Source organism: Seriola aureovittata, chromosome 10 (genome assembly GCF_021018895.1).
Source record: "Seriola aureovittata isolate HTS-2021-v1 ecotype China chromosome 10, ASM2101889v1, whole genome shotgun sequence".
NCBI classification, from domain to species: domain Eukaryota; kingdom Metazoa; phylum Chordata; class Actinopteri; order Carangiformes; family Carangidae; genus Seriola; species Seriola aureovittata.
In genome coordinates, this window is record NC_079373.1 from 23,181,088 (window position 1) to 23,198,875 (window position 17,788).

Consider the following 17,788-nt stretch of genomic DNA (forward strand, 5'->3'; position numbering starts at 1 on the left):
TTTTCGGGTTAGGGCAGTGGCTGTCTCAAAGACGGGGGTCCCCCAGCAACCCTGAGGGGGTCGGTCAGGTCCGTCCAGAGGGGCCACAGAAAAATACATTTAATCTATCTGCTTGTTCATTTAGAGTCGAGTTTAACGTTACATATTATAAACATTTAGAAGATTTATCCTGCATTAATCCTGCAATCATTCTTACTGATGAGCTTTAAACACGAAACATAGTCAACTGAAGGTATTGTTAGCTTATGTCATAGTTAGCTTATGTCATAGTTAGCTTATGTTAATCATATCTAATGTTATAGTTAGCTTATGTTATTGTTAGCTTACATTATTGGTAGCTTACATTATCGTTAGCTTACGTTAACGCTATCTTACGTTGTCTTACATTAGCAACACGTTCCTATGTTATGATTTGTCCTGGCTGTTGTTTTGTTGCCGTTTCTTGTCTAATTTTCTGTGGGACTGTGAATGAATTTAGTCCAATCAATCTCTCACATTTACTTGTGTCTTCCACAGACTGTTAGCTAACATTACTGTTAGCTACTGTTAGCTAAAATGCTGCTTAACCTACAAGTAGCCTAGCTAACAGGTTAAGCAATCATGCAATATGTACATTGTAGTAGGCTAATAGTTGTACTTTGTTCTGACAAATCTATATAAATCTATAAATCAATATGACCTTATGTACTAGGTCATGATAAGGACATAAAGGTTAAACTGAATTTTGTGGGAAATATTGAGGACTTTCTGTGAAACATGTGACTTTTTATTTTTATTTTTTATTAGATAGATGGATGGATAGATACTTTATTTATTCCCTAGGGGAAATTCAGGTGTCCAGCAGCTCATTAGTAGTAATAATAATAAATAATTAACAATAATAATTAAATTAGTCCGGTTCATGAGCTGCTTCCTTTGGTTGAGGTGTTATACAGCCTAATAGTTACCATGTAATATCATGTTTAAAGTGAGAAATGTACACATCATGATAATGATAAATACCTAAATATAGGCTACTGAAACAGTAACACATGCCGAGAAGAGCTGTGAAGTCATAGGAGAGTCAGTGACACAATATCTGTCTCAAGTTTGCAAACAGCTGGGAAACGTGAGTGTATTGAATTAAGCAAACATTGGTTTTAATGCTTATGAGTCAAACTTTCTATATATGGGAAGATGTTTTTTTTCTTTCAAAAATCAAACTTTGCTTAGGTCTAACTTTTTTTTAAATTATTTTAAATAAATAATTTTTTGTTTTATTTTTTCTTCTAATTTTGGAATTTGTGGATTAACTTCTTCGTCTTAAATTGTATCTGACGTGGCGTTAAAAGTTTAAAATGTACCTCGAACAAAGCCTTTGTGACTGTATATTCTGTGTAAACTTTATTTGATTCGTCGCCAGCTGCTCCTCCATGCAGAGCAGACTGTGTTTTTATCTCGACCCATTCTCTTCCCCCACTGAATAGAGTTTGGGCGCTCCACTCTTTTCTTTTGTTGTTAAACGCAGCCCATACAGTCCAGCCCCTTCCCCCTCGCTCTCTTTCTCTTTCTTTTTTTTTTTTTTTCCACCCATCCTCCCATCTCTCACTCACTCTATTTCATCCATCCAGGGTGACGCCAGCCCCTCTCACCCCGCCCCGTTCAACTCAGTCCACTGCGTTCATTTCATTCCTGCTCCCATTCCGCGCATATTTCGCATCCTTGGAGAGACGCTGCGCATTTTACGCACTCAGCGCGCCCGATTCTTCATCAAACCAAAACCGAGAGGAGACTGGAGTTGGCGGAGGGCTTCCCGATGCTGTAGCGACTTCAATCCGCGGAAAAGTGTGGGAATTAATCCATAAAGAGGCGTATGAATCGAGGTAAGTTCCCAAGGAGGAGTCCCCCCCCCCCCTTCAGCCTGAGACCTCCGCGTCTGAAAGCCCCCGGACGTTTTCGCTTGTTTCTAAAACCCTGAAGTGATCACTGAAGCTCAAATTAAAACAATTTCGGCGACATCGCGAGCGAAATCGACACACAGGCACCCCTTCTAGATGTTTAACAAGTCTAACAAGCTTAGTAACGCTTTGCCGTGTGAGCTTCAGCGCCAGGGATGTCGCTTTCACTACAGTTTTATTTCCCTTTCTCCCGACACCAAAAACAAACCTTGTTTTCTGCCACTTCTTTCTCTCGCACGGCAAAATATCTGACGAAACGCGAGATATTTCCTCCATCAGAGTTGGCCTCATGAATGGATTTAAATGTAACGCGAAAAAAAAAGGGATGAAAACAATTGACGCTGCAGCGCTGAGAGGCAGCTTAACAAAGCTGGGAGTGAATGGGGGACTTGTTGCATCGGCGGGGTTTTCTCTTTTCCTACACAGGCAGGCCCCAGTCACAGGAGCAGGCCATAGGCTGATAACATGCACACGGTGTTTACCCAGTGGACAGAGCAGATTATATGCTCAATAAGGACACGATCATACAGGCAGCTGGTGGATTTGTTAACGTATTTACCCCTCCTCTGCCCCTTAAGGAAAAGAAATATATATTTTAAAGGCTTTAAAACTCATTTCTGGAAGGAGTTTTTTTTTTTTCTGTGATGAATCAGGGTAATTTAATGCATGTCTGAAAATATGATTTAAATGTTATTTCTTTCTGTCAGTTTAACATTTCATTTTTCATCAGCCCACATCAGAGAACACATATTTTAAGTTGGTGGTGACTTTTTATTTTTATTTTTTAAGTCCCTTTCAGTGTCACCATCCTATAATGTCCCACATATGGGCTCATAGTGGTGCTGTGTATTTCCTTTTGAATATTGATTAAAGGACTGCTGTTGTCCTTCATAACAAGAGATATGCGGCAATGCAGGACCGAACCACAATGTAATTACTGGAGAAAATTACAGCCTTTAGGAATAAACATAGTAGATCTGTTCACTCTGAAACAGTAATCCATCTGTTAGAGATAAAGGGATTTTAATTCAGAGGACGAGACTCTTGTCTTCTTTTTTCAAATAGAGTTGATGTGGCCTAACTAAATTGTTAAATGGAGATGAATGTTTTGCTGACGTGATGAAATGAGAAGTGCCCTCAGTAAAATGTCATCATAGGGAATTTATGACTCAGGTAAAATATAAAAGTGTTAGGACTGGAACTATGTGTTGTTTTTTATTATGGATTCAGTCTGTAGATTATCTTCTCAATTACTTCATAAATGTGTTATTTTTAATATAAAATACAGAAATAAGCTCATTATAATGTCCTCAGATATCTTGTATTGTTTGACCAATCATATGGCAGAATTTTAGGCCTTGGTGTCAGAGAAATGACTAAAATGATTAATGATAACCAGTGTAGGTGCCTGTACTTGCTTTACTTTGCCACAGTTACAGTACAGTCAATCACAGAACAATTTAACTGTCTTACAATAACAAACGCAAAACAGAAAAAAATGCAAGATTGATTTATGGAAAGTATCAAGTGTTTCATTAGATTTCTGCTTTGTAAGTAAGTTTTGGTTCATCTGTGGCAGCTGCACAAACGGCAGTATCTCTGATGTTGTCATTTCTGTGGGTCTCAAGAAATGACACAAATTACTTTTTAATGTTAAAACCTCTCGAAAAGGTTTCAGTCGTGATTTGGGAGCAAATTGCTCTTTTTATTCTCTCTCTCTTCTCCAGTGTTTGATAAATGAGGCAGTCCTGAAAGTGTAACAGAGGAAGGAGAGGCGTGTGTATGTGTGTGTCATTGTCTTCGCTGTGTCTAGGCCGGGGAGCGTACAAAGCTTTGTCAGTCACCCTGGGCAAACAGCCCCCCATCGTCCCTCCACTTTCCTCCCCTCTTCCACCCCCAGTCTCTCTCCCTCTCCAGTCCGTTGACATCTGTTTTGAGTGTTTTGTGCACCTGTAGGAACTGGGGAAGTGTGTGTGTGTGTGTGTGTGTGTGTGTGTGTGTGTGTGTATATGTGTGTGTGTGTGTGTGTGAGAGAGAGAGGAGAGGAGGAGGAGGAGGAGATGAAGGGAGGTACAGAATGCAAATCCAGGCGTTTGTTCTGGCCTAAGCAACGCAGACTGACTGACTAACGACCATTTGGTGTGTGTGTGTATGCGCGTGTGTGTGTATGCGCGTTTGTGTGTGTGTGTGTGTGTGTGTGTCTTTGCCTCTTGCTGTCCAGGCCAGCCAGGCCCATTGTTACGGCAGCAACAGGCGTCGGTGGATGAGGACGCACCATATGGCCTCTGTGTGCTTTAGTCACAACCGCTGTGTACGTGCGCGTGTTTGTGTGTGTGTTCATGCACTTCACCAATGCTGTTACAATATGGTGGAGTTTGGAGCGGCTGGCCGCTCGCTGCCTTCCTCCTTGTTGTTTCATCTGTCGTCTCATTTCTAGACAGGAGGGAAAAATCCGGCACACAGATTTTTATGGAAGTGGGATTAGGAGGAGTAATCTTCCCCGCATGAAATGATGTCTTGTGACATCCAGATGTAGGCCCTGCTTTTTTTTTTTTTATTGAAATACAGTTTTTTTTTTTGTTTGTTTTTTTTTGTTTTTTTTAAAGCTTAATTAGTTGAGAGTTGTGCTCAGGAGATTTGTCAGCTCAGAGTTTGACTGAATCAACAGGTGATACAGTGAGTTGTAAATTAAGGGATGCTGCCGGCTGTGAAGGAGCTGTCATTGACATCACTGAGAATATTCTGGTTTTTTAAAGACGGCAATTTTCCATTGATTTAAATATTTAAACCGGCTCCTACAGCGTCGCTGCGGTCCTGTTTATATATCCTGTGTTTTTACTCGTCTGACCAGTACAGCTCTTGCAGTTTGTTACGTTTTTGCTCACAAATGTGGTGATTTCCCACATGTTGTTGGGCTCAGTGTCAGGAATTATAACATAGCAGGATGAATCTGGGATAAATAAATGTGATCATCGAAAACTCAGAATAAAAGAAGCTGAAGCTCGTATGTAATGAAATTTAGGAAGCGGAGCCGGTTTATTAGAGCAACAATGCTGAGTGTGTGTGGGGGGTGAGTGGATGGGTTTGGAAGGGCAGGGGGCAATGGGGGTAGGTGGGGGGGGTGTGGGGGGTGTGGATGAGGTGGGGTGGTGGTGCGGGTGGGGTAGGCTTTGTTTAGGTGATGGGGGAACAATAGGCATCCTCTTGGGTGGGGTGGGGTAGAGGGTGTGTGTGTGGGTGGGGGGGGGTGTTGATGTGCTGGGGGGCTGCTTTCTGGCTGCAGGAGGCCAGTGGAGCCTGTGCTGGCTTGTCTGACTGCCTGCCCCGTCTGTCTCTCTGTCTCTCTGTCTCTCTCTCTCTCTCTCTCTCTCTCTCTCTCTCTCTCTCTCTCTCTCATGTCCAAACTAACGCAACTATACATCCCAAAACACGCCGCTCTCTCCTCATTTATATCCGACGTGGAATCACATGACCCGCGATATCACTCCCATCATTTTACAGATGATAACAACGCTGTTACCATACAGGTGATTCTGCAACACATTGCAGGGTACGATACATTATGATGTGTGTGTGTGTGTGTGTGTGTGTGTGTGAGTGTGAGTGTGAGTGAGGAGAGAGACGTGACACTAAAAAGACTCAATCGATATTTACAAAGCAGGATGAACCTTCATGTCGCTTTTACTCCCTGCATTATAGAGATGTTTCAGTTCTGCAGAGTTTTATAGAAGCTGAGATGTAACGGTCTGTTCTCTCACGTGCGCTGGAACATTCAAATGTTAAAGAGCCATAAACTGTCAGTTTCAGTTTCTCTAAAAGTAAGAAAACACCGCCTCAGTACCACAACAGACAGACTGCGACGATAGACCCAGTATATCAGTGAAGTATCACAATAGAATTTAAATGTCCCTTCCCTTAATCAATGCAGGCATTGTTATGGGCGTATATGTCAGCCTATAAATGACACTGAAATGAAGTTCAGCTGTAAATCGTCGTGCCTACAGTACATTTCATGGTCGCAGTCGTTAAACAAACAGACAAACAAATGTAGGGGAACCTTATCAAAAATATTTTTATGTAATGACTTGTGGTAAGATGATTAATATTAGCAGATATATACTTATCAAATTTTTAAACTCAGTACTGGTGTCTGCCTCAGGTCAGGCAGGAGTGCGTATAGTTGATAAAACAGCTGTGGTGTGAACAGGAGAACTTCCATGAAACTCTGATGTGTTTGCCAGATTCTCGACCTCTTGCAAACATGGCCGACAGTTTTCTGTTGCCTTTAAATCTGTGTTTCTGTTTCTCTGCCAGACGCCTGAAAGAGATTAAAGCACCTTTGGAGTTTCTGTTAGTCACAAATCACTTATTTTATTATATATGTATTTAAGGTTTATTATTTTGTTTTGTTGGATAAATAAATATGGTGAGAAAATGAGCTGCTTTTTTCTACGAGAAAAGAACAAACAAATGATAAAAAGCTTTAATGGGCTCTGTGCTTTTGTTTGATGTGATATTTTAGATATTTGTTTGTTTTCAATCTCACATTTCACCTAATTTTTTCAAAATTCACAATAGCAAATTCATATATTTTTGTTTGAAATTTAAAAACAATGAGGTTGTCTACCAGCAGCAACACACTGAACAGACCGTGTGTGTTACCCACCAAGTGTAACCATGTTGGTCAAAGAAATCTATTCATCCAGCCGCTTCCAGACACGGTGGTAATAAACCATTTCTCCAAGCAACAATACACTAAAAAGAAGAGGAGGTTGAATGTTTAGTGTTTTTCTGCCTTGTCAGTGTGGACGACACACCTTATTTTTTTAGAAAGAGAACACATTAACAGCATTTTCAGGTTTTCTGCATTAACATGGACGCGATCTCAGGCTTTCAGGGTTTTAGCACCATGAAGATAAATGGACGCGTGGCTTCAAACGTCATGGTATATGTAGTTTTTATTGTATTTCTTTGTAGTCCACTTGGAGGAGTGTTGGTTCCTTTGTAGCATCGTAGTGACTTCACAGAGCCGCTGGTGACCTCGTGTACTCGCCATAGACTGTATATTAATATGGACGTAGCCTCTGAGATGTCATAGGTTTCTGAGGAGCGGGTTCGAAGCTAAGAGTGGGCTTCTCCACAATTGCCACCTTGGTAGTCCCAAACGACTGAAACCTTTTCGAGAGTTCAGCGCATGCCAGTTTGTGGGAAACATACGCCCACCCACCTGTCACTCAAAGCAGCATGCCCTCAATCATGCGTAACTTTAAGCCTTAATACAAATTTAAATGGATGAGTCATATAAAAATTTGCCCCCGTCATACAGATGTCACGAAGGAGGAAATTAGTTATAGAGACCAAAACTGTTTTTTGTACCAGTCTGTAAACATAAATATTTACTCGTGCTGTAAAGTTGGACATTTTAACATGGGCGTCTGTGGGGATTGACTCACTTTTGGCGCCAGCCTCAAGTGGTTGTTTGAGGAACTGCAGTTTTCATTTTTCAGCCCCCAGGTTTACCGCTTAGTACTCATGGATGCAGAGAGTACAACACTAGCTTAGCCCTTCATGGGAAGTGTGAATCAACCTCATGTTTCCTGATCTCAGCAGGAAGTGAGCAGGGAGTCTAGGTTACAACTACTTCCTGCTTACGTCCCAAGTTGGAGGATTTGAAATGATAAACACTGGTACAATGGCTGACTCTGCTCTCTGGAAAAATGTTTCCACGCTGTTGTGTTCACAGCCTTATTTTTTGTCTTCAGCTGGCCTGATACTGATTACTCACTGTTTTTGTTGTGTTCATGTTTTAACTCAGTGTGGAGAGTGATGCATCATACACAAATAGCCTAGCGTAATAATGGTCAAGTAGAAACCAAAGAATGTTTTAACTGGATGAGAAGTTTAACAGCATTTACTTTCACTCGAGCTTGTAACTGTTGCTCATGTAGTTTTGTTATTATATTAGATTTTTTGTTTTATATGCTGTTTCTTACTGTGACTTACAGCAGAAAATACCACAGAAATCTTCTATTAGTCAGTGAGATGATGTAACTTTTAAAAGATGAAATAACATATTATTCATCTAATAAAAAGTTTAATCATTTGCAGACACTACCTTTCTCAATTTAATACACTGAGCGGTTTTCTTGCTACAGCCGTATTTTGCCTGCATGTCAAACTAGTACCAGCTAAATAGCCAATGCCTAGCTAATACTAGACATGTTTATGTAACTGACATGACTGAGTCACTTAGCTGACTTATAGACTCTTCTTTAGTTGTGCCTCTGTTACGCAACATTATAACATTTATCATTATCAGCTAATTGTCACTTGTGGCTAATAATTAGCAAAAGTTAGCTACATCATTTAGCTATGCAGTGCAAAGATATCTCCTACTCTGAGGCTGTAAAGAGTTAAGGGTTAAATAAGGATAAAAAAGGACAGTTTTTTTTTTTTTTTTTTTTTTTTTACAATTACTGAGATTTCCAGGGTGTCTGTGAACATGTCTTAAGCTGTGACATAGATTTGCATGAGATATTGATTATTGTTTTTTCCTGTTAGCTTGGGGAGTTGGAGTTTGTCTACAAGAGCTGAATTGAGACGCTAGTTCAGAGAGCTAACAGGAAAGATAAGAGGTTTGTTGCCTCAGTGTCGTCTGTGTCCTACATTAGCCTGTTCTGTTCGTTAATAAATTGAAAGTGAAACCAGATAACGACTCAGAGCCCTCTAGCCTTCTCTAATACACTATATTCTCAAAACGTGCTTAGGGTAAGAAATTATGTAGTTTGAAATAGGGACAAAGCTGGTTTTCTATTGCAATGAGGGATTATTTCCAACATTTCAGGTGCACTCACCTCCAAATAAAGTGGTTTAGATAATCGTATTGTGTGAATGCTCGTGCTTCTTGCCTTGTTAGACTTTATTGTAGGATGTCACTGTGTTCCCAGATCTCAGCAGTTATGTTTTCAGTACTATGTTGTCATAAGAAATGAAGGCCAAACCAAAACAAAAAGACCCTAGTTATAATAAACCGGAAATAATCTTTAATCCTCCAGCCTGGAGACACAGAAAAAACTTATTTCTATGTGGAGCTCCATCTTTTAAATTGATTTTATTATTCCACTTTTTGTTTTCTGGCTCAGAAATTACCCTCATGTTTGACGTCCACGTAGCGCTGTGCTCTGTCCTGGTGTGTGATGAAGTTCAGTTAGGGACTCAGTTTAGGAAATGATCAGACTGTGCGGTTAAAGCCAGATATATCCTTAAATAACCAGCACATTCACAGGATGCAAAGCCACTAAACTCTCTGCCTCTTAACCTGCGTCTGTCTAAATAAAGCAGTACCCAAGTTCTAATGGACCACAGATGGAAAACACAGTTCAGGGGCTAATTCATTTTCTGTGTGTGTGTGGGTTCGTTTGTGTTCGTGTGTGTGTGTTTTCAGGAGTGGAGATGAGAACAGAGCCTGTGTTGGCTGTATAGAATATAATTGTAGTGGCGAGTGGATAGATGTAGTACACTGTACTCTTTTCACATTCATGCAGCCATACAGTGTTCCTTTACCAGGTGTGGAATTGGACACACACACACACACAATCTCACACACACACACACACACACACACACACACACACACACACACACACACATAATGCACATGTGGTTTTTGTATCCGCGCAATGATCCTGAGTTCACACTTATTAAATGGTGTTGGTATTGCTGTAACCTCCCCAGGCCTCTCTTTCCACTTGTGCGTGTGTACTTGTGTGTGTGTGTGTGTGTGTGTGTGTGTGTGTGTGTGTGTGTGTGTGTGTGTGTGTGTGTGTGTGTGTGTGTGTGTGTGTGTGTGTGAGAGAGATTGTGTGTGTGTGTGTGTGTGTGTGTGTGAGAGAGACGGTCTACTTGTGACAGTAAACCCTCCCAGGAAGAGGCCAGATAATGGCTCGGTCTGACTCTGCAAAAACTAGGAGAAGAAGAACAGAGGGGGATATAGAGCAGGGAGAAGAGCTGCTAGCTAAACCTTTTACCATCACATTTCCAGGAGGAAATAAGCACTTCACTGTATCAGTGTGCAATCTGTGACCAATTACTGTGTGTGTGCATAAATGGTAATGCTTCTGTGAGACGAGATGGTGAAATAATGAGGAGTGCACACCATGAATCACAGCCTCTTCACCACTCATAAAGCAAATCTCTCTCTCACTTTCTCTGTCTTTCTCAAGTGCGTATTAGCGTGGAGAAAGAATAAAAGAAGCTTTGCTGGTTTCTTTTCATTGATGCTGCTTTTTCATACGGCCCGATGAATATCTGTCTTTGTTTTTTTTAAACATGAAAACGGGTCAGAACTAATCAAACCAACTCGAGACTTTCATAAAGGTGATTTTTTTTTTTCCCTGGCATTATGCAAGATGAACTAATCACTAATGGATTAATTGAAATCGTGATCATCAGAACTATAAAGAGTGAATGCAGAGATGTGCGTCAGAGCCAAGATGAAAATCACATGTAATGGAGAGTACAGGACAAAGACTGCATAAGAAATGGAGGCACAAGAGATCAGTTCGGTCTGCACGGAAAGTTTTGATGATCGTATCGATAATCCATGCTAGGCTGCGGAGGCTAGTTACAAAAACTAGGAACTAATGAGCAAAAACGAGCCCTGTTTCACTTTCTACATCCATGACAAACGTCGTTTCGAATAAGTCTGCCATTTGAAAAAGAAAAAAAAGCGGTATGATGCTTGTTTGTCCTTGAGTAAACTGACAGGTTGGTTGAGGCGCTCGGCAGATCAGAGCAGTTCAGTCATAATTCAGTTGAAACAAACGCGTCTTTGGAGGCGAACTATTGGAAATCGTCGTGCGGTTGTTGCTCTCCTTTTCTATATCTGACCCCGCACTCACCTCTTATCACATACTGACTTGTGTGCGCGGACCTTAACCATACACCACTACATAAAGGTGTGAATGTACCTAGAATGTATCCTCATATGACCTTGTGTGTGGCTCACAGGATCCAGATGATTTGCTGGTACCAAACAAGTTGCTAAAAGTTTTGAAAGCTGGTACCCATGGCAACATATCAATTGATCACCACAGTCCTCCTCTCTAGCTGTATATTGTTGTTGTTTTTTTTAGCAGTCGGTGTTTACCAAAATCAAATGAGAAGATGCTGAAAATGATCATTCTGAATGCATTGGAGATGCTGCTTTAACTGGATGTAGACACAGTCTGGGTGGTCGTAGATCAGACTGTATCCTTTGAATCCAGTCCTGAATTTCACCTCTTCTAATGGCTGTTATACTGGCTCTAAGATAATTGTACTGAATTGAATAGTGTAAACAACTAGCGGAGGGTGATCTGGTCAAAAGATCATGTTATAATCTTTTTGGGTAACATGCAGTCCATGATCTGAATTGCGAGTATCCTCACGGTTTTATTTGAACTCATGTTATCACATGACTATAAGGTCGTCTGGACACAGAGCCTGTCTCTTCAACTCAAGGCTAAAGGCCCAGCTCACACAGCTCTGATTTCATTCTGAAGGTCCTGACTGGAAGTTGCAGTTTTCTGTCTTTCTGCCACTTTGATGCTTCTTTTGGGTGTCTGTCCGCTTGCCGCTTTTCTTTGCCCACAATGCTCTCTTCTATTTACAAATTGTCTCACAAAAATCATGCTTTCTGCTTAGTGCATATGCATCATCTGTTTATCTATTTATACATTATGTAAGTACTTTAATAAGAAAGTTCAGGCAGTGTTCGAATAGACTTGGACTGCGGCTGGTGACAGTACTTCTTGTTCCTCTGCTACGCCAAGCGTGCAGAGGCTGCAGCTAGCGGGCTAACAGTTACCAATGAGCTAGTTAGCAGCATAGAACGCAAATCTGTACGATTTATCTGAAAGGTAGATCATATGCCAGTAAGATCGTCCATACACACGTATATGGATACATCTGCAATATGGGTCAATATATTGGCGTAGCTAATCTGCAGCGTCTCTCTCTCTCCAGAGTTCGCCTAACCCAACATGTCATGTCATGTGACAGATGCTATATCCATGTTCTTTTTTTTTTTTAAAGCAGTCATCCATCGCATGCTTGAAATGAAGATTGTTCAGCAACTGTGTGTACAGACTACAGACCTCTCTCACCATATTATCGATCCCATTGATCACGATACAGGAAGGCTTTGATGCTGTAGCTCTCACACAGCCCAGGATCCTTTGAGACCAAGCAGAGTACATGACTACACGTGCAATAACAAAACAGAAAGAGACGGAAAATATCAAAAACATGAGATAATCACATGTAACAAGTTTAATTCTCCTTAATACTGCACAAAAAAGAGAAAAAGTATTTTATGTATGTTAGATTTGTTTCAAGTGAGGACTTCAGGGACAGACGATACGTCCTGTGTGGCTGAAATCATACACTTAAATACATTCTGACTGTTTGAATAACATGAGTGACTTGCAAATGATGTGTCCGCGGTGGAGGCTGTTAAAGTGGGATGATAAATGAAGCACCCCTGAATCTGCTCAGATATTGAATGCTTCAGTCACATTTACAAACGACAGATAAAAGATGAGCTTTGTGTCTTATGGTCCTTGATGGAACAAAATAAATAAGATAAGCAACAAACAAGAAAATATCACCTCAGATGCAGAATTATTCCATTTGGGTCGTAAAAGACCATAAAGTGGAACAATGTTTACTTTGAGGATTATGAGAAAATCCTCTTGTATAAAACCTGTGCGTGTGTGTATGTGTGTGTTGGAAGTGGATAAAACAGATGCCGTCGAATGATCCAATAGAAGAATGAGTGAAGGGAACCGACTGGCCTGTGATAACAGTCAACTTGTCCACCAACAGAACCCCCTGCTGACGCAAACACATATATTTGCACATACATACCCGGGTCCCTCCCTCCCTCCCTCCCTCCAGTCGCATTACATTTCATAACAACTTCACCGTCCTGCTTTTAAAAATGCAGCGGCTTAGAGCCATGAGCATTGCATGTACACAAACGCATATGTGTAGTTGGCGCGCGCCGGGAAGGCGGTGAGTGCTGTAAGACGAAGATGTGAAAGAGGAAGAAAAGCGACACAGAGGGAGAGCATGAGAGTCCAAGGCAGCTGCAGGATTGTGGCTGTATGCCCTGTGTGTATTCTCCCGAGGGCTGGCACTGACACTATGAAGCCTGCTGTCCTGGCTGGAGTGGCCCGGGCCTGCCTGGTGACAGAGAGACACACGGAGGAGGAGGGGTGGGGTGGGGGGTGGGGGGGGGGTACCCATGGTGCAGAGGAGTCACCCAGTAGTCAGTTGATTGTTGTGCGACTAATGTATCCGTCCAGTGTCCATCTGCTGCTGGGCCCCTCTCATGCTTGTGTCTCCTAAGCCTCATTGTAAAGACGCTTCAGGACATACTCAGACTCCTTCACTTATTGTGTAAAATTGATTTATTTACTTATTTTACCATTTTGCCAAAAACTGACTGAAGTCTCTCATTTTCAAAAGTATTCAGACCTCGTCCATGCTCCAAAGCGCTCCATCCGCTCTGCTTTAATTATCCTTTTAGATGTGTTTATAACTTGATTGGAGTCCACCTGTGGCAAACTGAATTGATTGGACGTAGTTTAGAAAGGCACACACCTTGTGTGTGTATAAGATCCCACAATTCACACTGTTTGTCTGAACAAAAACCGAACTGTGACGTAGAAGGTAGACCTTACAGGCATAGATCAGGAAGGAGGAAGGGTATAAAACCACTTCCAAAGCCTTGGGTTTTCCCAGGAGCACAGCGGCCTTAATGATAAGAAGTTTGGAACCAGCAGGATTCCTCAGGACGGTCATTTTACCAGAGCTTCAAAAGTCCAGTGCAGAGACAGACAACCATCGCAGCAGCTCTCCATCAATCAGGCCTTTATGGTAGAGCGGCTAAACAGAAGCCACTTTGAGTAAAAGGCATATGATCGCCTGCCGTTTGCCAAACAGCATTTAGAGGATTCTACGAGCACGAGGAAAAAGTCTGATGAGACATAATGTCCGGCTTATATTATCAATGCCTGTGGAGAAGCATGGTGGTGGCAGCGTCATGCTATGGAGGTGCTTCTCAGTGGCAGGGACAGGGAGAATGAATACTTTCTGAAGGCAATGCAGCTGTAGTTTGTGTACCCAGAAACCTCTTCTCCTCTTCCACCTACTCCCTTCATGGCAGTGACATTTTAGTCCAATTGATAATCAGGACCAGGGTTGCAGCAGCTCTTCGTAAGTCTATCCTAAGTTCTTAGTAACTGTTATTAGAACTTAAACTTAAACCGTTAGAAACATTTTTTGCCTTTTTACAACTGCAACTTTACTTCACTCTCTTCAAACTGTGGTTCACTCTCACAGCACAACCCGGCGTACAGCACCTGCCCGGCAACAAACAGCAGAACTAGGAAATAGCCGGTGAACATACTGGAACATTTAGCAGCTAAAGAGCCAGTGTGCAGAGTGTAAACTATGGTATGGTTCCAGTTTATTTGAATCTGATCTCAGCACTGTGGTTGATTAGCTTACACAACAGGATTTATTTGTTTGTTCCATGTTTACAGAAAGTGAGAGAAACCAGAACCAGTCTGACGATCATACACCACTGTTAAGGATTATGGGAATTTACATTGTGATGTATATTTAAACTTCACTTTTGCTTCCTTTTTAGAATGAAATGTAGTTATGAACAGTAGGCTTCATAGTACCCACATGTAGAGCAGCGAAGTGTAATAATAGCCACCACTCAGGCTGAGTTTGGTGTTTGAAGGCCGTTGCTCTGTGGTTAAAAAAAAAAATAGCACTTTTGAGTGCTGTAGATACTATAGAGACAAAATGTAGCTGTGGAAATTTAAAACCAATTGAAGTTAAAGCGTAGGTGGTTCATTGCCATCGCTTCAGCATAGGACTTCAAAGAGGTCAGTGTTTTTTGAATGGTTCTGCAGTAAATTACAGAAATATTCATATTATGGGAAGAAGAAATTCTCTATATTTCTGTAACCTAAAATCTAAAAGCTGCTGACTTGAGACCTCGAGGTTTTCTTTTTTCTTTTTTTTTTCTTCTGAGGGAATCCATAAAAGATTATTTGAATGTGCCGCGCTGCTTTTGTGCTGGAATTGATTATTTCTAGTGATTCACAGACCATAACTGACTCAAGAGGAGGGCAGATCAAGACCCTCGTGCACACAAAGTCGCTGCTGCTTGGGGGCCCTTGAGAACAGCTCTAGCTGAAAACATAACATTGATATCAACTTATATGTGGCTGATATGTTCACCTGATAAATGAAGACTCAATGTTCAACCTTCTTTTAACTTTGTTTTGATCACCACCAACTCCTGAGGTTTATCAGACGTTTCTTCCTGGAAATAACATTAATGAGAACGGGCCACTAAAGGCTTCATAGAGATGTGGGTGATGGCTCTCTTTAAGTGTGGCCCTCTGGGTGACCCCTATTCATATGACACACATAGACAGTTGATCCAGTTTTTATATCAATTACTGTCAAAGCTTTATGTGATGACGGCTTTAAAAGGCAGCTGATGGTTGAAAAGTTTTATTATCTGAGCATCTTAAGCCTTAAGTTAGTGTAATGGTGAAGATATAGCAAATGGCCAGAACTGGTTTTCACTGCAGGAGTGGTTTTGGAAAGTATCTACGGATGTTTTCACCCTTCTATTTCTTTAAAACTTCAGTTTGAAGCAATGATGATGATGATCACACATGATCATGTGTGAGGGACACTTCTGTTTGCCACACACAGTTGAATATTCACAAACACAGTGTCTCTTGGTGTAGAGGAAACAAATCTTGCTGCTGGTGCTCAACCATACAGCCTGCTGGATGAATGAATCCTTGTTTGAATGGAAAACTGCTGGGGGAGGGAAGAGGGGAAGAAAGCAAGGGTGGTAAGTTGGAGAGGAAACGGAAATGAGGGTGAATAGAATAAGCATGGAGGGAGAACCAGAGGACAAGCTCTAGTAAAAACCAGTGGATCCCATTCATTACACGCGCCCCTGAGTCTGAGCCAACAGATGTTTTTGTTGTGGCCTTGCAGTGTTTTCCCCCCAGGTGCTAAAACTCTGTGAGTCGAGCTCAAGTGTGTGGACGGGGTTAAAATGTGTCCAAAATGTTGCCTGCTGCTCTGCAGGCTTCATTTGCATGTGTGCGTGTGCACACTGTCAAGTGTAATTGTGTTAAAATTAGCCAGGCAGACACGCATGCACACAGCACACAGCACACACACACACACACACACACACACACTGACATACACACTTCACATTGCAGGCTTGTTGCGGGCTGTGGTGAGGGACAGTGCATGGGAAGTGTGAACAGTAGAAGACCAGACAAAATGACATGTGTTCGCCCAAGGAGCTGGCACTGTAATTGTGTGTATGTGCTTCTATGTGTGTGTGCGTGCGTGTGTGTGTGTGTGTGTGTGTGCGTGTGTGCATATGTTGGTGTGTGAGTGTGGTGTGTACTGCGCCAACCCTGTTGTTTACCGTGGGGGATTTTAGAAGAATTGTAGGCAGCTGGCAGGCCCCCTCAGTTTTTCCTTTTTCCCCCCCTTTTTAAATCTGCGTCTCCCTGTCTGTCTGTCTGTCTGTCTGTCTCTCTGTCTCTCTGTCTCTCTGTCTGTCTGTCTAATTCACTTGCTCCACTTCTGTGCATGTGGATTTGATGTTGGGCTACCACAACAGTTGAACAAAATAGGCAATTTCCTACTTGAAAAGAAGCAATAATTTCCCAGTAGCAGCTGGGATACCGGCTTACGACATGTTGATCAGAACGTAAAGCTGCGCTGGAAAATATGTTTTTGGGGAAAAGTACAAGACTTAATATCAGAATAAATCACAGAGTGAGCAGCGGAGAGAGGAGCACGGATAATAAGAGCTGAAAACAGTTTGAACTTCAGCAAACAATCTTTCTGTTTTTGTTTTGTCATTTCAGGTTCCTGCTGTCTGGCGTTGCATATCGGACCAGCGTGTTGAGTTTTCTACAGACAGACTTCAGCCACTTTCAGTGTTAGTATTATTGATAGTTAGTATTTGGGATCACTATTGTTGAAGCCACATTTAGCATTAGCATCCTGTCCGCACTGGGAGTTATTATTTATTATTAGTATTAACACTAACTTGAGTTCACCAGTAGCTTTTTCTTTTTTTTCTTTTCTTTTTTTTTTTTTTTTTTACACGTCACGTTATTGGAATCAAACCATTAGCATCAGTGCTGAGCACACGTCGGCCAGTTAACGTTAGCTGCCAGGATGGAGCGCAGTAGCTGGAGCGGCAGTGAGAGTCCCGGGGAGGACATGGACAGACTGAGTGACTCCGGAGGGGACAAGACCATGGACGGGGACCCCGAGGGGGTCTGGAGCCCCGACATCGAGCAGAGCTTCCAGGAGGCCCTGGCCATCTACCCGCCCTGTGGAAGGAGGAAGATTATACTGTCGGATGAGGGAAAGATGTACGGTGAGTGATTTTGAAATGTAACATAATAATGAAAAGTTACCAAAAATAACACGGACTGTTGATTTTGTGCAGCCAACAGTCCCAAAAAACGAAAATATCCAATTTAAATGAGATGCTTTCTGTGGATTCAGAAAGCAGTCAGATGCATTCACATTTTGATTTTTAGATTTAATTGTAAATGGATAAAATTACCATTTTTGCTCTTCAGACGACGCTCAGTGTCTCATAATGATGACATGAAAACGTGGTTTTAGAAATTTTGCAATAAAATCTCTCATTTGCAAAAGCATTCATACCCTTCATTCAGTCCTTTGTAGAACTCCCTCCTGCAGCAGCTACAGCCTGAGTCTCT

At 41.7% G+C, this 17,788-nt stretch overlaps 1 protein-coding gene across 2 annotated transcripts in view; it reads left to right on the forward strand.

Annotated features, from left to right (window-relative positions):
- Positions 1-1,610: 1,610 nt before the first annotated feature.
- tead1a (TEA domain family member 1a) overlaps positions 1,611-17,788 on the forward strand; it is a 43,014-nt gene continuing 26,836 nt past the window's right edge. Inside the window, exons 1-3 of one of the 2 annotated variants that reach the window (XM_056387144.1) lie at positions 1,611-1,862; positions 16,916-16,989; positions 17,187-17,436. In XM_056387144.1, the coding sequence (XP_056243119.1) occupies positions 17,232-17,436 (205 nt within the window). In that variant the 5' untranslated portion in view covers positions 1,611-1,862; positions 16,916-16,989; positions 17,187-17,231. Of the gene's footprint in view, positions 1,863-16,915; positions 17,437-17,788 lie in introns of both variants that reach the window. The other variant, XM_056387143.1, reaches the window with a different exon arrangement.